Source organism: Anoplopoma fimbria, chromosome 6 (genome assembly GCF_027596085.1).
Source record: "Anoplopoma fimbria isolate UVic2021 breed Golden Eagle Sablefish chromosome 6, Afim_UVic_2022, whole genome shotgun sequence".
In the NCBI taxonomy this organism is placed as follows: Eukaryota; Metazoa; Chordata; class Actinopteri; order Perciformes; family Anoplopomatidae; genus Anoplopoma; species Anoplopoma fimbria.
The window spans coordinates 25,614,063-25,634,199 of NC_072454.1; the positions used below are offsets into that span (position 1 = coordinate 25,614,063).

The 20,137-nt window shown below is 42.3% G+C and overlaps 1 protein-coding gene across 1 annotated transcript in view; it reads right to left on the reverse strand.

The window, feature by feature from the left end:
* Positions 1-20,137, reverse strand: part of birc6 (baculoviral IAP repeat containing 6) — a 101,241-nt gene that overhangs the window by 40,497 nt on the left and 40,607 nt on the right. Inside the window, 16 exon segments of the mRNA XM_054600455.1 lie at positions 659-876; positions 1,368-1,701; positions 2,508-2,707; positions 6,868-7,041; positions 7,190-7,351; positions 8,574-8,705; positions 11,941-12,070; positions 13,941-14,084; positions 14,345-15,215; positions 16,520-16,756; positions 17,077-17,185; positions 18,085-18,341; positions 18,427-18,706; positions 18,887-19,087; positions 19,201-19,395; positions 19,970-20,066. Of these exon segments, the coding sequence (XP_054456430.1) occupies positions 659-876; positions 1,368-1,701; positions 2,508-2,707; positions 6,868-7,041; positions 7,190-7,351; positions 8,574-8,705; positions 11,941-12,070; positions 13,941-14,084; positions 14,345-15,215; positions 16,520-16,756; positions 17,077-17,185; positions 18,085-18,341; positions 18,427-18,706; positions 18,887-19,087; positions 19,201-19,395; positions 19,970-20,066 (3,741 nt within the window).

The window sequence follows — 20,137 nt, forward strand, 5'->3', positions numbered from 1 at the left end:
GAGCCAGGGATCGAACCGCCGATCCTCTGATTGGAGGACGACCCTGCTCTCCACTGAGCCACAGCCGCCTGCTTAAGACTTCTGCTCACTGAAGGTGTCAATAATGCAATGTATGTGTCTCACTGGCATATTTCTCTCAAAAGCCATTTTCATCATTTGGTCTGAACAATGAAGCTTCTGTCAGCAGCTCGTTGACAGATATGCAAAAGAAGCCTTGAGTAAAGGCCGGCGGGGCAGACAGCCATTAATAATGGCACTGATTTTTTATAATTGTTTCTTTATCAGTGTGAACAACTAAACAATCAGTCAGGCAAAGTGACAGAAACGGAAAGAAACAGAAACCTGTCCAGACATATGTACTTATGTCTTTTAATTTTTTTCTCCCTTTTTAAAAAAAATATCAAGTCAGAGTTAAGGACCAAATTAAAAACTGAGGTCATTTCTGAGGTCAGTCTGGCAAATCTTTACTTCCTCAAAGACAGCTAAAGGTAAGGGACCAACTGAAAGTCTTCATGAACATCATCCCTGTATGTGTGTGTATGTATGTATGTATGTATGTATGTATGTGTGTATGTGTGTGTGTGTGTGTGTGTGTGTGTGTGTGTGTGTGTGTGTGTGTGTGTGTGTGTGTGTGTGTGTGTGTGTGTGCGTGCCTTACCTCAGACACACTGGTGCTGGCGTTGGGGTTGCGGGGGGCGTGGTGGCTGAGGGCCGACAGACAGGCCAGGATAAGGTGGATGGCCCCGATCTCCAGAGCCATGCGGCGGAGCAGAACGCCGTCGTCAGTGGTCAGAGGAGTGCTGCTGAACAACGCTCGCAGCACGTGGAACGGCAGCGTTGGCAACACGTTGGCTGAAGGAGACTGCAGGATATGACCTAAGAGGATGACACGGCACACAGTCAAATCAGGAGACTGAGCATTTTGTTCTGGTTTTGCTAGAAGATAGATTTACTGGTCATCTTATGACAAAGTGATTCTACCATGACATTTTTTTGTTATATGTACCTTGACACAAGTTATTAAGTGTGTATGTCTGCATGATTGCAATTCTTCATTGCTAAACACGCAGTTTGGTCGTTATGTATGTATTAATAAACATGTTAAGAAATGTACTGTCTTAAAAATGATTATTCCATATGGGCCTCTCTAGCTGCTGTGTGACCTGTATCACTAAAGAAGATGAAAAAGACTCTCTGACATCAATCACTAACTGACTAAACTCACCATCAGTGAGAAAATTATCATATTAGATTCATATCAGACCATCTCAGTAATTAGTTCAAACATATACGAGCGGCAGGAACAATGGTTACAAAGACATGATTAGAATGGCAGTGTTGGAGCTGTGTGCTGGAGTCAGACTTACTGCCCTCTCCATCGTCAGTGACGCCCAGCACCAGGCGCAGCAGACACTGGGCATGCTTCCTCTCCTTCAACAGAACCTCTGCGTACCCTGGCAGGCGCAGGAACAGGCCGAAGGCCGCCAGAGAGTGGGCAGGGATGGGCGACATGGTCTGCACTGAGGACGATGATGACGAGGACGACTGAGACTGCTGCTTGTTGATTGGCGGCGGCTCGGCAACGATGGACTCCGGCGCCTCGTACACCAGCTCGCCCGACTGCTCGATGGTCACCCACTCGAACTGGTCGCTGTCCTTGGGTTTCTCCTGCGTGGCAGAGGGCACCACCGGGGCACTGACCTGTGAACAACCATCCAGGACAATAGTGGGTAACTTTAGCAAAGGTGACAGTGAATATGAGACAATGCTGACAAGTGATATTAAGAGCGGGAACTCTGCAGAGTCATCATGTGGCCAACTGAAGCCTAAAGGAGAGGGAGCAGGATTCTCTTCATACTGAGAATATAACTTCTAATGTAACCAACGATAAGAGCCATTATCCATTAATCCACCAATTCTTTTTTATGATTACTCGTTTGGTCTGAAAATGTAGGAAAATAATGGAAAAGTAAATCTCTTTCTGGAGCCCAAACTGAAACAATTTTTGTTCTACTAACACTCCAAATCCCAAAGACATTTGGTTTCACTATCACAGATGAAACCAGATCCTATTTCAGAAGCTGCTAAGCTAAATCGTGAAAAATCCCCAAAATGGATGGAAAATGGACCTAGAAATAAGGAATGTTTTGTCAAGTTTTGTGTCCTTCAATAAAACTAACACTGCAGGATTGACATGAAAACATATCAGAAGAGCCAAACAAGCGAAGGAAATAGAAAAAATGTAAAATAGACAAATTAAACAGTATCAATGTTAAAATTCTTGTGTGTGAAGGATATGTCCCTCTTTGAACTGACAAGGTTGAGGGCCCCTCAGTTTGACCTACAGTTATTATTGTAGGTCAATACAGTTTAATGCACAATAAATGGAAGTTCAGCTTTGTGATCCTTTGTTTCTGTTCGCAGAAGATTTTAGCTCTACTTGACCCTGTACTTCAATGGTACTTTGATCATGCATGCGTCTGTCTGTTTCTGTGCTTGAGTCTGACCTGCTGAATGACATCCGGGTAGAGCATAGGCAGCCTCTCTGCGATCAGGGCTAGGCCGCCCATGCCTGCAAAGACCTGCAGCGGTGACTGGATGGGATTGGTCTCCAGCAGGGACTCGTCAGTGGCAGCGTCCAGACATTCTTCACTGGCCGACATTGGTTCGTCCTCAGGACAGCTGTTCAGTATATCACAGTGATCCACTGCAAGAAAAGCAAAAGGAGGACCTGTTGTATGTTCACACTCTGTCTGGTATTTGGGACACTTGTTAGCACTAGATTTGTTTTTTAACCTTAAGTCTACTGTGTAAAGAGTCCCATCATATTTGGATTTATAAAAAGCCTGCCAGTGCACAATTTCCTTTCATGAATCCCAAATCAACTTGTATAGTCTGCACGCCAACATTCAACATAAATGCTCCCTACAAGGCACCTCATGAATGTTTATGCATAGAAATGAGCCTGCTGATCAATGGTTCTTACACAGAAGTCAAGCTGAGGGAAGGACAGAGGATGTCGCATGTGCACAGATTGTAAAGCCCTCTGAGGCAAAGTTGTGATTCTGGGCTATACAAAATAAACTGAATTGAATTGCTTGTGTCTGGGATTTTCTCTGAACAATTGTTTCCTCCTAAATCTTCATTAATTTAGTCCTTTAACAGTGTCAATGCATCCATTACAATACAGTAAACCACCATTAAATAAATAAGCTGGTGTTCACATAGCGATTTGACACACAAAAACAATATGAAAACTAAAGTCGTACTTGCTGATATATGCACAGTAGCCTATTAGAAGATTAAGGGAAACTATTGATGCTCTGTTCTGCAATTGATTTCTCTCTCTGTCTCTCGCCTGGCTGGTGGTGCCTCATTCCAAATATGTGGAACCCCTTTACTTGTGTTTCTCTCTCCCTTGTAACTCTCTCCCTCTGTTTGTTCCTCACACCAAATTAAATACAGGTCTGCTTCCAGTTGGCTATCTGTTTGATTTGACTCCAGAGAAGATAATAAGAGGAGTTGTGACGTTAATATATCCAGCAGTTAAAGTGAACTGCAGAGTCCCGGTCTGTGAAGGCCCTGAGGCCATTCACAGGGCCACTAATCTGTGTTATTTGTTGGTATTTCTATGCTGCTGGGTGTCTGATCTCTACAGCTCCTGTAATAAGGCTATCTGAATTCAGCAGCCACTGAGAGGAATGACTTATTAGTTCAATAAAGATAATGACTGACATCAAGTGGTCAATGTCTGGGCAGTGGGCACATTTAACAATGTGGTAGTTTATTCAAGGGAAGTAGCAAATTGTATCGCTCATTTTGGAAAAGTCAAAGTTGAAGAACAACGTGGGGTTGCCAGGCTGCTTCCTGCAGCCTGTAAAAAGGGAAGCTATATAACCAAACTGGGTTTTGGTGTGTTAGACGTGACAAAGAGAGGTTAGCGTAGATGCTGCAATAGCATCGGTTATATCAGAATTGGAGAGTGTTACCTCATTGTACGAAGAGCAAAGAACGGCTTTTAAGGCTTATCTTAATGGAAAAGATGTTTTCCCTCTTCTACCGATTGGCTTTGGCAAAAGACTGATTGTTAGATGGTTCATTTATTCAAATACAAAGGATATTTTGAAAGTGCCTGCCCTTTTGATTGCTTCTCAAAAGGTGTGACAAACCATACCAAAACATCTGACATGTCACGTTAATGATTCTCCACCACAGCTGTAAACATTGTTGGAGTTCCCCTCTAAACTGTCCAAGCAACAGTAGAGATGTGTTGATATATGTTGATATAAAATGTCGAATGGTTGAATGTTCAGACGGTACACAATGTGGACTGTAATGGCAGAGGCTGCATGATTGTTCACTGTATGGCTTATGGGACACTATTAGAAAGTACAGTAGAGCCATCATTTTTTGTTACTTTCACCTGAGCACCTAAGGGTTAAAAAAACAAGCTGCTGATAAATTTAATTTGGTCCTTTAAAGTACGAAATATGATATGGCTAACCCAACCGTTAACCACACAACTCATCCAACTAATGAGACTACAGTTTTGAAATGGAAACTATGGATCGTGGACGGGTCACGGCCAATGACAAAAGGTATCTGAGCAGTTCTGCAAATTCAACAGTGCTGAGATCATCAAAACTAGACCATGATGTTAAAAATGAATCCGACCTAGTGCTGACCCTGGAGCCTGCAGAATCAAACAGCTAAATATAACCAGTCCTAGAGTCACCACATCTAAGGACTGGCACTGTTGCCTTCTGGCTAAATGAGGGTAAGTGATTTGATCCCAGCATCAGCCTGTCCTCACTAAAGGTCCTTTAGCAAAAGTGTTCATTTGAAATCTGTCTCACTGGATAAGGCAGAGTAAGTCAAAGTAAATGGCTACAAATTATTATATAAACATACGACATTAAAAATGACTTGGGGATGGCTGTATTCCAAGATGGGAACGGCGAAACGACAGTCCATAAACCAAAGGGCGACGTCACGATGACTACGTCCACTTCTTATATACAGTCTATGCCAGTAACTGGCCAGAAAAGCTTTAAATCTTGATCCAAGAGGAGAGTGATAAACCCGCAGCCTGCAGCACAACACACATGGAATGCACCTGCATAGTAAGTCCTGAACCCCTTTCTATTCTACAGTCACCTCTCGCACAGAGCCAGAATGGGAGCAGGTCTATGCTACAAAGTAACCTTTGATTTTGACAAAACAATCCAAATTCGAGGGGCAACTACTAGACTTTCACATTTAGTAAACTACCTTGTTTCAACCCAACAAGGTAAATAAATGAATTTAATTTGAATTTACCTTGAATACATTACTGTTCTGATCAACATTAGTGGCACACTGGGGCAACTGTGGCTCAGTGGTAGAGCGGGTCATCCTTCAAATGGTAATGGTAAATGGACTGTACTTGTATAGCGTTTTTCTACTCTTCCGACCACTCAGAGCGCTTCAACACTACATGTACTTTCAAACATTCACACCCATTCATACACCACTGGTACAGCCTGCAGGAGCAAATTTGGGTTAAGTGTCTTGGACACATCGACACGGAATAGCGGGAGTAGCGCCGATCATCCGATTGAAGGACCACCCTTCTCAACCATTGAGCCAAAGTCACCTTCAATAAGGGGATTTGATCCCCGACTCTGCAAGTCAATGTCGATGTGTCCTTGGGCAAGTCACTAAACCTAAATTGCTCCCAAAGGCTGTGCCATCGGTGTATAAATGGGTATGAATGGTTACTTGGCACATTGCATGGTAGCCCCTGTAATCAGTGTGTTAATGGTGACAGATGACATGTAGTGTTAAAGCTCTTTGAGTGGTCAGAAGACTAGAAAGATGCTATACAAGATGCCATTACATTTACATGGTTTTACAGGAAAATATACAATACGACCTGGACACTATTAAAACCACCTTTCTCTAATATTTGGCTGCATAACCTTCCATAATAATGATGACATCCAAGCGTTCCTTGGACCTTTAATTGAAAACCTAACATTTTGACCTCTGCATTTAGACCATCCCAAGCATTAGTCGCAGTGGGTTGCTGGAATTTCAGGGGACATCCTACGTGATGCACTTACAATCCAATGATACCAATAGTGTTAAGAACTGTAACTTACGTCTGTATCTTAAGTCCAACATAGACTGTTATGCTCATATTGAAGTAAGAGAGTCTGCTGATGAAGATGAAGAAGTTCTGAGAACAAGTCTAACCTGTATTACCCAATACCTTGACAGGCAGGAGGGGGGACTGACCATAGTGGCAGCCGCAGCTAGGAGTATGGCAGAAGCTATAGCGTCAAAGGAATGAAGGCTCCAGATAAAAAAGAAACCCAGCGTTCAGAGGAAGGGTTGCAGTCCCAAAAAGAATCGGTGATCGATGGCAAAGAGCGCCTCTGTGGTAGATATTTCATTTTTATCAAGTAGTTGTTGCAGTTCGGGATAGTTCATTAATAAAAACGTAGCATTCCCAAAGTGAAACATAGCATTACCACACTAGTGGTGACACAACAATACAAGATGAAACAGAACGGAAACTTGATAGATTATCTTCATAAGCACATATTTCTTCATAAGCTAGTCACTGATGATGCAGGTCAAATACAACAAAACTGTCCAATCATCGAGTTACCGGATATTTCCTATATCTTATATCCTATAGGATATTTAATCCTTTTTGTTCACAGGTCTATTTGATAACCTTTGATGAATCTCCTGGTAACTGTCAATGGAGCAGGAGACCTTTGATAGACCATGTAGAATATCGGAGTAGTGAATCTTAAGTAAGAGTAACTGGAATATTATTTGAACATATAACAAGTAGTACTGAGCTTTCTTTGGTACCTTTCTCAGTGCGTAGCCTCTTGAAAGAGTCGGTCTTGGAAAGACCAGGGTCAGAGATGACCTTGGAGCCCAGTTTGACTGTCAGGTTGATAGACTGGTAGCCCTGTGGCAGCTTGCGGTCATACAGGAGGGTCAGTAGCTGGGCCAGGGTCATCTCAGATGGGAGGGGCTGACCTGGAGGGGAGGAGTGGGAAAATGCAAAAATTCACTTCCTTGATACATAAAATTAGGCTGTTTAGTTTGAGTATGTTGCTCAAACACATCAATGTCCTGCTGCCAGATGTAAGTCAGCATGTTAATCTTGCACTTGAATATGTAGTACCTGGAAGCAGCTTGTGGTACAGGTGGAAGACAGGCACACTGATGGTTTTTGCTGAAGAGTCCACACCTGACGACGCAGTCAACTTGTCACTCATCACGCGACCCCTCCGCGATGGAGGTCTGGGAGGGGTTGAAAGAGCTCGCTTGGACTGGGACTTCAAGCCTGATGACAGACACACACAACATGGAAACATCATGGGACTAGTCTGGCTCTCATCGATAGAAAATCTGCATTTTTGTTGGCTTATTTATTGTGCCAAAGGGCTTAATGTGTGCCAGATCCTGGTGGACCAGGATTTTTGACTGCATGTGTTCCGGTACCTATTTGCGAAGATCCAGTATCTCTCGTATTATAAAAACAAAGTGAATAACTTAATACCAGCTAAGCATTTCAGCTGGGGATGTGGTGTATGTCAGCACTTTGTAAACTGTTGTTATAGGTGCAATATAAATAAAGTTATCAATATTATTATTATTATTTTCAATTGAAAGCATGTCCTGGTTTCCAGACAGGTGTCAGCAAGAGCTCCTTGGGAGCTGAGTTTTCAGTGGCTGGCTAAATTGCCTTCACCAGGCTCACTGCCAGCAGACATTTACTGAACCAAAATGGTTTTCATGTTTGTATTTATTGATCTTATTTGCCCGGCCACCGTAGAGAGTAAGGGGAAGCTGCCTTTAACAGGTGAGCTCACAGATAGACTGGGAGCCTTTATCAATCAATGTAGTTACTGTTAATAGGTTCAAAACACATAAACAGTGGTATATCTGTATGATTTAAACAGCTGTCTACGCAAATTAGCCTATACTTCAGTAAACACAACAATAGTAGACTCGGAGCATGAAATGACGGTTTTCCTGCTTCTTTGGTCACACTGCAGTGACACGAGCCGGTTGGAAATTTGCAAAGATTCCCTTTCATCCCTCCCTAGTCCTCTTCCTGATCTAACAGGTGCGTCACAGTACACAAGCTTACACGCTCTAACTGCTGTTTCAATGGGACTTTCAGCACTGATTACATATCTATGAATCTGATCATTGGTGTTTGTCAAATTTCTGAAACAGATCATAGGACTGATACAGATTCATTTTAAAAATACAGATTTGTAGCTGTAATTCTCATCAAGTCACAGTTACATCTGCTGGTGGTGTTTGATCAACCATTTGGCATGCATCTGAAGTTTAACGTTTCGTCCAAAATAACTCATTCACTGCTCTCAATATAATACTACTCAACAGTTAACTCTAAATTGAGCAGTACGGTCCCTTTCCAATCTGATTGGCATGAAGTCGGTGAGATGAGACACAGCAGCCAGCAGAGGCTGGCTAATAAGCTGATGGCCGGGCTGCCATTGGAGAGGAGGTTTGTATGGAACAGAGTCAGCTACCTGAGGCCACAACAACACTGTAGTTATCCTGGAAGCCACTGTCTGCTTTCATCTTTTCCTTCTCCTCATGATTCTTCTTCTCCTTGTCCTCCTTCTGCTCATTGATCAGCTTGGCTGTGATGCTGGGTGTGTCTGTTTAGATGAATAGAAGACAGCATGAAATCAGATGAGCAATATAATATGGTCTTTTAGGAATCACTTTATTGTAAAAATGATTATTGCTGAGCTTAAAACAGAATATTTTGTCAATGAAAATCTGTGTGGTTAAGGAAATGCAGGTGTGTCGATGTCTCTCCAGGTCCACAGAGGTGAGACATTCTTCATTGTCAAAGCCGGCTAAAAGCTAGCAGGTCATACTGTAGCTTCCAGCATTGGTGCTGCACTGATGACCTTAATGGCCAGAGAACGTCCAGAGAATTAAACAATGGATGAACCACACATTGATGTCTGGGATACATTTTGTTATTCATTTCTGCTATCATAAATATTGCAGCTATTTTGGTTTATAAGCTGTTTCCCAGTCCTAGCTATATCACTCTCTCACTAGTTTATAGGGCTGGATACTGCGTTGCTGCTGTCCAGCAAAAAATGAAAGTGATATCTGAGAACATGATCAGTGCATTCACACTTACTACAAATAAAATAAATGAAGAGGGAGAGTAAAGCTAAGGACAGTGGCCGTTTTTTAAAATCAAAACAGTGAAACATTTAAATGAAAACTTGAATGCTGCGCAGCTTTCCTCCTATATTCATTCTGTTTAAACTTGGAACACACACACGGAGCGAAGAAGAGCAGAGACAGGTGAAGTGAAGACGACGTTGTTGCAAACATGCTCGGTAGCAGGGATGACATGGCATGAGAACTTGATATTGTGATTATTGTCAGAGAAAGTATCCCATTTTTCACAATAATTACGAAGCTCATAAACTAAAATATTTATTATCATAATTTAATGATGATTGTGTCTACTCCCTGCCTTGAGTAACTGTTTTGGTCCAACTTAGTACATTAGGTAGTTACGTTTTTTTCCTCGACTTGGGCAAAAAGGGGGGATAATTATCTATAATTGTTGGACAACTTTGCAATCAGTTTTCGACGGCACACTGCAAATTTAATATCCATTTTGTTCATTAACTTCCTTGTCATTTTGTAGATATCCAAAATGCTCCCACACTGCCGAAGTAAGGCTCTTTTTTGACCATTATAAGGCTTTTTCTTTTTCTTTTTATTACAGCTTCTTCTGAACGCTTCTGGTGAGTGACAAAACGGCTGTCCAGCAGCAATATAATGAAACTGACCAGCCTATTCATTCAGAAAAGTAGATTTATAGTAATTATAAAAAAATAAAAAATAAAGACTAATTTCATCAGATGACTTGAACACTTCATTCAAATTGAGGATTTTGTTCAAGTTTTTTAAACGGAAGAAGACAAAGTAAAGATTAGAGGAATGTCTGAAAAACTAAAAAACACGTTTAGGAAATGTTTCTATTTATGTATTGCTTTATTACCTGGTGAATATCTGGTAGTAACCCTTAAGATGTGCATTTTGCTCACAGGTTAAGAACTGCTGGCTGTGGATACTGGTTCACCAAGCAATGATCTGACTCGACCGTGTGCTCTGTGTGAAAATATGCTGTTTCTCAGCACCTCTATATTTTATCCAATTTGAAGTTAATGGCCCACAGGTTTGTAACATAGTGTAATCATCTACATATAAATGGATAGAAGTACATGAGATCCATGTTGTTTGACAATCTGAGCCTTCTTTAGGTCAGATGTATTCCTATTGTAAATCCGGGACAGAGGATGTTGCATGTGTACAGATTGTATAGCCATCTGAGGCAGATTTGTAATTTGTGATTTTGGCCTATACAAAATAAACAATTGAATTGAATTGAAAAACGCTGTTCAAGCTAGCAATCGAGGTGGAGCAGTTAAGGACCCGAGGAGCCCCAGAACGAGCAAAGATTCTGACGGTATAATTACGGCGATAAAAGATCCAAAAACTGACCTTAAAGGGGACAATGGCTGTCTGAGACAGGAAATTAATCACCTGGGACAAGAAATCTACGAACCAGTGGAAATCCACAAAATCTTCAAAGAATATTATGAAACCTTGTACTCACAGCCTGAGGTGGTTGATGAAGAGAACATTAAACATTACTTGTTATCGCTATATCTTCCCTCCATAGGAAAAAAAACGACGAATGACCTGGCCCCTTTATTGCTAGAATCTCTAAATTGGACACTGAAAAAGGCTATGGCCCCACCATCATGGAAAGAGGCTTTGATATCTGTCATCCCAAAGAAGGTAAAAATAAGGAATGTTGTGAATCATATCTTCTAATCTCTATATTAAAACGTAGATTGTAAACTGTTCACATCTATAATATCAAAAAGACTTGAACACTTTCTGCCCGATCTAATAAATGAAGATCAGATAGGGTTTATAAAACGTTGCCAAACACAAGATAACATTAGACGAACTCTGCACATTATAGAACAGGCAAACAAACGACATCTAAGTGCGGCCCTGGTCAGTCTTGATGAGGAAAAGGCGTTTGATAGAGTCACCTGGCCTTTTCTGTACAGAGTGCTAGAGAGGCTGGGTTTTAATAACCAATTTGTTAGGTGTATACAGTGGCCATCTGACAGGCAGTTTTAAGCTTTTCAGAGGCACTCGCCAGGGCTGCTGCCTTAGCCCCTCCTTTTTTGCAATATTCATAGAGCCTTTGGCTCAAGCTATTGGACAAAATAAAGAGCTGAAGGGAATCAATATAGCAAAAGAGGAGCATTTGATAGGAATCTTTGCTTATAATATTATTACTTTTCTCCAAAATCCAAACTCAACACTTCTAAAACTTAGGTCTAAGAGCGATTGGCATTCCATGTGTAGAACACAACAAACATCCACGAGCTCTAAAAGATGGAGGGAGTTTGGTTGGAAGGATTTAATCCCCCTTTTTTCTTTTCTTTTTTCTTTTTTTTTTTAAAATCACACCCCACATAAAAAATAAACAATTGGGTAAACCGCAACAATGCTGCAGACAGTGTGGGCAAATGAATGCCAATCACCCACATATTTTTGGTCATGTATTAAAATACAAACATTCTGGGACAGGCTTGTTTCGACTCTCGAGGAGATCTTATGCTACAAGATTCCCAGGGAACCCCGGATTCTGTACTTCGGATTAATCACCTGGTGACTTAATTCAGAAAAAGGACATTTATCTCTTCAAAAGCCTGACACTTGCATGTAAAAAGGCCATCACAAGGAGCTGGATGAAATGTGACATGGCCAATAAAGCTGATTCTGATATGTTAGTTATACTGACTGGTTAAAGTTTTCTGAATGGGAACATACCAGACACCCGGTCCAGGACTTCAGCCAGTGTTGTGGAAATGGGCAGATGGAGGGTGCGGTATTTGTGGCCTGCTCCATACATGGGATGCTGGATCATATGGCTGGTGGCATTGATGCGTCCTTTGTATAACTGGGAAGAAAAAGGGGACAAAATGGTTTTGTGTTAGCATGATAAAAAAATATAAGGCTCGGGTTACCTAGGACATTTCTGTAACTAACAACCTGAACAATATATGGGACGGATATATGTCTTTTTCATATTATTTTTTAAGCAGATATGGACCAGTCGATTGTTTTTGAAAGGTTTTCAGAGAGGTTGATGCTAGTATATGTCTTGACTAAGGCTCCAGAGAGATCATGTTGGTTTACGCCTCTTCCCATTCCTTTTCCATTCCCCTTACTATATTGGACAATTATTCTCAACCAACATGAGTCCTTAATGTGAACCACATTGCCATCGCTGCTGATGTTAGAGAAAGCAACACAAATACATAAATATTAAATCACACAAACATTCAAAACAACCGACCAATCCGACACATTACCAGATGGATGTAAATTCTCTGAATGATTCAACAGCCCCGTCAGACCCAGGGAATTAAAGACAGAAGGTACTACTAAGAAAACCATTCACTACATTCAGCTGGGATAATATCAGGAATCAAACGTCAACCTACTGGTCCAACATTAAGCTAAGCTAGCAAAATGCCCTGGAATTCTCTGAAAAATGTATTTCCCTTTTTCCGGGAACAAAACCTCTGGTACGTGGGATCTTTAGAATGTATGGGCCTGTGTGTTTGCGTACTGAAGGCTATCAATTGACATTTGGCACATTAATAATTTCACTGTAATCCTTCATTATCTCTTTCTAAAAGGATACGAATAACGAATAAGATTCCAGTTATAATATTATAACATTTGCTTTTCAAGTATTGCACAAATTGAAAATTATTACTTAAAAAAAACCTGGTCTGGATCAACCAAGTGACCTTGCCAAACACACTCCCCCTCTGCTAGCGGGCAACAAGACGGAACAGTCTTTAATACTGAGAACAATGCCAAAGCTAGGCTGTTGAAATGACTGCTTTGGGTAATTAAAACACATTTTTTACATCCTGCACCAGAAGTCTTTGGAAGTGCACACACACATACACAGAGTCCTAATGAGCTTTTCTGACACCCAATCATTGAGCTGTGACAATTTAGCCAGACATGCATCAGTCTAAGGGGATCACTCTGATGAGAAAGGAGGCTTCTGCTTGTTGTGCTGTCCCCTTGTGGTAACAGCTGATTTCTACATCAATAATGTTTACTTGGTGCCACAACATCAGTTCGAGCCGTTTTTGCCACAAATATTGTCATGTATGTTATATCCCTTATAAAATGTGATCTTCTATGACTGGACTACTTCATCTGAACCATCTGATGAGCTCTGAAAAAATGGTAAATGTTAAATGGTTAACGGACTTGTAATTGTATATCGCTTTTCTTTCGACAACTCAAAGCGCTTTAACAATACATGTAATTTCTACACCCATTCATATACTGATGGGACATTGTGGAAAAATATTGGGGTTTAGCAAGAACACATCGACATTGACTACTGGATGATAGAACCTCCAATCCTCTGCTTGAAGGAAGACCCTGCTCTACCACTCAGCCACAGTTGCAACCTATAAACAATTATTTTATTTCTTCTTAAATCTGATGTAGAGGCAACACAATTCATATGAAATAGAACTAGAGACCATCTTGTGATGAGATCAAATCGGGCCAAGAAGGTAAAGTGTATTAAATGCCATTCCAAACCAACCGGCTGCTTCATTAAGCTGCTGGTATGACTACAAACAGAGTTCACAAAGTCGAGAGGATGAACGGTCGGATTGGAATTGGGCCTGAAAGTCTACAGCCACGCCACTACTCTTAACGAAGGAATAGACATTTTTCTCTCCTATCAGGAAAGGATAGGGAGACATTCAACAACAGAGAAAGTTACTCACCGGACAAGGAGACTGTAGGAAGACTGTGACCTTTTCGTCCTCCAGCATTAGCTGCAGGAAAAGCCTTCGAATGAAGCCTGAGATGTTTCCAGAAATCGGCACGTTGCCTCGTTGGGGTGCAGACTGGAAGAGTTCACAGAGAACCTGCAGCCAGAGAAAAATCCACAGTCACCAATGAATATTTCCAAATGAAAAGAGTTTGTCATTGATACCACCAAGGCCTTAACATGGTTCTTAGGACTTCAAGAAGTATTTCAATAAACATGACAAATAGTATCATTTAATATAGTCCCTATGTCTCAAAACATTTAACTAATTATAAATATATGTCAAAACTGCCTGGTGTCTCGGTAAAAGCTTTAGGATTTGCCATTTCCCGAACAGAGTGGAATATAATACCAGACCTGAGCCATGAGCCGCTGGTTGTTAGGGTGGCAGGAGATACACTGGAGAAAGAAGGCCACAGTGGCATTCTCCAGAGCCGTCCTCTGCTGGGTTGTGAGTCCTCCTGCCTGCACAGAAGATGCTAGGGAGAAGCGTGACCCTGAAGCCTGAGGCTGGGATGGAGGGGCCCCTGCTGCAGATCCTGAGCCCAGAGGCTGACAGCCTGCATTGGCACCAGCACTGGCACTGGAATGACACAGCAGGAAGAGCAGGGCAGTCCAGAGCGGGTTCACCTCTGGTCCTCCTAACCAGTCTTTCATGGTGTGACTGTTGCCTACTTCAGTCAGGAAACGCAGCACCGGAGCGGCTAGCTCTGCAGCCAGAGGGGGCCTAATGTGTGAGGATGAGGAGGATGAAGAGGATGAGTGGAAGTGGTGATGGTGATGTCGTCTCTCAGCCTGAGCAGCAGGCAGAGGCAGGTCGGCACTGGCCAGAAGCCCGAGGCAAAACTGGGTCAAGCTGCGAACCAGCAGTGATGGTAAGCCTGAGGCCAGCAGTTGCTCTATGGCTCCAGGAGACTGGGAGGCAGCTGCCAGCGTAGTTAACTGGGACTCGGACAGATTAATGGGGGGTCTGGCGTGCTTGGAGTCGTCTGTAAGTCCTGCGGCGCTGGTGTTGGCATCATGCTGCTTTTTGCCATCGTCAGTCATAGAGAGCCGGTGCTGCTGGGCCTGAGAATGACTGGCGCTGGGCACTGAAATGATCCCCATCCAGGACATGAGAAGGGAGAAGTAGCTGGGGTGGATGTGACACATGGAGCACAGCAGGCTGTCAACGGCCTTCTTCAGCACAATGTTGCACGGCAACGACATGGACCAGTTATACAGCAGCCTGGAGGAAGGGAACGTGAATGGAATCAATCATCAGACGATTGATTCTATAAAATTATTGTTTGAATATTAATACCAGTTACATATTATACTGTATATAGTAAGCTTCCGTGGACTTGTGCAATATTGATTAAAGGTGCTCAACACAAAGCATATTCAGAGCATATTTATTGCCTCCACAGGGCTCTGAACATGGCAACAGCTGAGCCAGTTGCTAGTAGCTAAAAGGTGCTAACACTGCTCAAAAGCGCTAACAGAGCTTTCTGTTAACATAAGGGGGAACTGGGCGATAGGGTTCCAAAGCACAGACAAGCTCTGATAACAACCCACACAGAGGAATAGAGACTTCTTTCTCTGCTTTTCATAGATAATAGCCGTTTGCTGTCATATTATTGCTCGAAATATTATATAGAGAATCTTTAACATTTATTATACTAATACTACTGGATTTAATAAACTGTATCAGAAGTTGGGTTGATTGCGGGAGATTAAAATCTTGGTATTACCAAGTGCCTATGTGTTATCATACTCATGACTACTGTATATACCAGTTACCACACAAGTAAGATCATTGGCTCCTCATGATACTGTCGAAGTGTCCTTGAATAAGACACTAAACCCCTAACTTCCTGTTGAGCAGGTTGGCACCTTGTATGTTAGTCTCTGCCATCACTGTTTGAATGCGTGTGTGAATGGGTAAATGTTGGCTTGTGTTGTGAAGCCCCTTGAGCAGGCAACAGACTAGAAAAGTGCGACATAAAGGCAAATTCATTAACTCCTAATATTTGCCTGCTAGCCGGCAGTACATATGAGCAAATTAGCATGACATTTTAGAAAGCTTTTGTTTGCTGGCATGTGGTAATCTGGCAGACCTTCTAAACAACTTGTAATTCATTCAGTATTCCTGTTTTAAAACAGATTATTTCTTTCTGTATTAGAGATGGTAAATGATGCATTCATTACAATTCTCTTCAGGAAGGGTGAACAAGACATTTAATATCTCCATGTGCATATTTAACCTTGGCTTTTATGATAATCTGGCATCCTGTTCAGGCTCAAATTGTGTTGGAAGTGTTCCAGAAATGCTACTTAGACAAACATCATAGTGGCTTTCAAGTAAATTATGCCTATTCAGACATGAGAACAACATTTACATATCAAGGTGCACCTCTAGTTTCCCTTCTTTTACAACTGATGTGAAGTTGAACACATTCAGGATCACCTATTCCTTGTAGGTTTGTATTTATGTATGTATGTGTATATGTATGCATGTTCTTAGTAATAAGGAAAAGGTTTATGACTGACTCAAAGAGCTCTCTGTTGAGCAGAGCAGGCAGGTCGTAGTCAACCGGCAGCTCGTAGCTGTGCCACAGGATGGCTGCCACACAGTGGAGGTGGGAGGGCGAAGGCATGAGGAGGCCGTACTCTCTTGAGGAACCACAAGAAGAGCCAGCTCCGGCGCAAGTGTATCCCATGTGGCCACTCATCTTGTGGGCCGCCACCCTCGATGAGTCATGGACCCACTGGAGAAGAGCCTGGATCCTAAAGGGGGCAGATTCAGGGTGAGCTTTGATTAATAAGTCATCGCACTTTGGAAAACACTGCTTCATGTCCTCTTTCCCTTAGTGTTAGGGTGCGTCACAGTGGAATTGATATGCAACAAACACAACCATATGACAATAAAAGATAACAAGGAGAGTGGAAGGACACTTTTTTTTTTTTTTTTTTTTTACTATCGGCTTACGAGTCTGTCTGGAATATCACCTTGACAGAAAACGGTTTCTCATTGGTTCTTTTTGTAATAAATGGGAGCCTAAGGAGAGCTTGATTCAAGGCAAAAAACAGGATGTATGACGATGTACCTGTCTTTGGTTCCAGAGTCCTGTGTCGTGCCCAGCTGGTACAGAATGTCAATGGTGGAGTCTGAGGAGAGGCCATTTAGTCGGCCAAACAGCAAAGGACTGTTCAAATCTACAAAGGTAAAAGCAAAGACTACAATAAGCATGGCTTTCATGCACACTTGGATACAAATCTGGCCTGAGCATGTATATTTATGCAACAAAGTTGCCAAAGCAGAAACCCAAAGTTTGTGAAGACTCAGGTTTGGCTATTGAATGTCATTTATTAAGAAATGGCTCTCTTTCTGACATGTATTCATGTAAGTCATGTGTAGCAAGTATATACAATATGCTCATTGGGAAGAGGCAAAGAGACAGTGTGTGGCCATTTCTTAAATGGGGAATCAAATTTGGTCGTACCACTCAGGTCAGACGGTCGGGTCTTAAAGAAGCAGGTAAAGGACGAGTTCTGCTCCCAGTTCTAGGCCCATGCAGAACTTTCAGGTCTGCAAGACCACCTTCATCAGTGTAACTTCTATTAATTTCTACTGATTACTGCAATGACCAGTTATTTATTAGCACGGTCTGCATGTGAATATTTGAATATTTGAACACTTTCAGTCTCAGTAATCTCTGTATATATTCCTATCCATGTCCTAATTTGTTTCCTAAAAAAGAACTACCGGTATGTATCTTGGCACAGCAGACCGGCTGTGTACCGACTTCAAGACTCAAGTCTAGTTGTCAATTCAATGGAAATTATCATTATAATGGATATATTATATTATATCTATTAATAGAAAATTACATCAATCTAAAAAAAGGCCTTGCGGAACAAAACACTAACCCTGATGGGGCAAAATACCATCGGAAATATGCCCTTGTCTCAGTCTTTACAACTACAACCTAATTTAAGAACCTCTTAAAGCAAAACTTTTGAATAATTCAAGACTGTTTGATGCTTTTTACGGTTCCTTGGATCTGCTACCTATGATTAACAATCCAGCAGCGATGTAGCGGTGTGTGACTCACTGCCAGGGTCGGTGCCAGAGGCTGCACAGTTCCTCAACAGTATGTCGATGAGTTTGAGTCCGATGCGAGTGGACTGTAGGCCAATCTTGACCAGCACGGCCTCGATGTTGGGGGAGTGCATGCCGCAGTAAGGTGACATGAGCAACGCTGCGCAGGTCTGCAGCAAGTTGGCAGTGGGTGCTGCTGCACTGGCCATCATGGCCTCAAGGTCACTGACATGGGTCAGGCAATGGTGGAGAAGACGCAGCCACCCGATGCTGTACGGGGGATAGAAAAAGTTACAAAAACAACCACGGCTAAAACAAATAACCACGCTCTCATTCCAAAATCAGTTCCTGGTACCTGGTTTTAGAGACCTGGTCCTCAGAAGGCAGGAAGGGGTTGTTGACCGTTGCAGAGGAGGTGTTACCGAACGCGGTCAGGCCCAAGAGTTTGATCTGAGACAGACCCAGGGTGCTGGCGTCGCGGGGGCGGTGCAGCCTCAGGCAAACAGCCGACGCAACCTCTGCCTTCACTAGCTGGATCTTAATGTACGTCAGGCCGCTGGTGATGACTGGCGTGGAGAGAGGCAGCATATTGACCCCGTCAGCACTGATCTCCACGGAGACCGAGGACGGGCAGGCTGGTTGGTTGGAGGATAGGAACACAGGAGAACATAAAAGGAAAGAAAACAGTTCCCGTCCAAGTGAGATGGTACAGCATTTAATGGTTGCAAAGAAAATGTGATAGATAAACTTTCCAAAATATTCCAAGGTATATTTTTTTCAAATTGACTTTCATTATTAAATTGGATGCTACTCACTGGCTAGAGAGGCAAGGTGTGGTTGGATGTGGAGCTCTTTCAGCAGCACAGCAGCAGGAAGGTGGATGGTAAGGTCACACCAGGCCTCCTCTGGCAGGAAGATGTAGGACCAAGCTGCTGACCGGGCCCTGCGGTGGGGTGGCGTAGCTTGGAGGAGGACCTCTGCTGGCTGTGCTGTGGGGCTGCTGGATGTTATGGTGCCTGTAGGGACAAGTAGGTCATTTAGAATTAGAAAAGAGTTGATGTAATATTGTAAGATATTTGACTGTAAAAATATTGATATATCAGATTGAGATGGGAGAAAATGAAAGCACCTAAGGGAGCAAAGTTGTGGAGTCCCTCGGCGTTGTCCGGCTCCGAGGTCATTACTCTGGCTTTGAGGTTGCCATCTGCCGTCTTTCCAGGACCTGAATCTAAGAACTTCATGATAGTGGACACCATGCTGCGTGCTGTGTTCACAATGGCCCGGGTGCTGGTCACCATGTTGTTACAGATCAACTGCACACCACCTGGTAAAACACAAGAAAATGATTGTGTCTTAATGATCAAATTTCCCATAGCTGCTATAATCCATGCTTACATTTGTGTAACTATGCATAATTTCTAAAGGTGAAGGTGCTGCCTGCAGTGGGATAGGACTAGCCCCATTCCCAGAGCAATATTCAGCAAGTAAAACTAATTTTCACTGAAGACCTCTTTACACTGTGAAAATGTTGGGTTGTTTGACATAAAAGGATATGGTAAAATCTTTGGTTTTCAATCCAAAATGGTGGTCATAGATTACACTGTAAAACATGGCCACTGACGGCTGATTTGGAGACTAGACGTAGCAGTAGTTTTGGTCCTAAATTTCTGACTTTTTACTGTTTGCTAGACACCAACCAATCACAATAGGACATGAAATGACCCAGACAGATTTACAACAGCTGACCCGATCTTGTAAGTGCCACGTAATAAACAAAAACACTATTGTTGCTGTACAGTCTATAGGCACCTTTAGTCTAGAGGGTGGGGTGAGTAAAGTTTGGTTATAAGTCAGGTGCTATATATATATATATATATATATATGTTATATATACCAACCCATGTCATGGAAGGCCTTGAGAGCCTCGCTGGTATCCAACACGCGGAGGATGAACCACAAAAGAGGCTCCGACAGCTGACAGGTGGAAAGAGACCCCTACAAAATGTCAAATTAAAAATTGATATCAAAGCTTTGGTAATTGGTTTATATTCAAGATGTATTTTAAA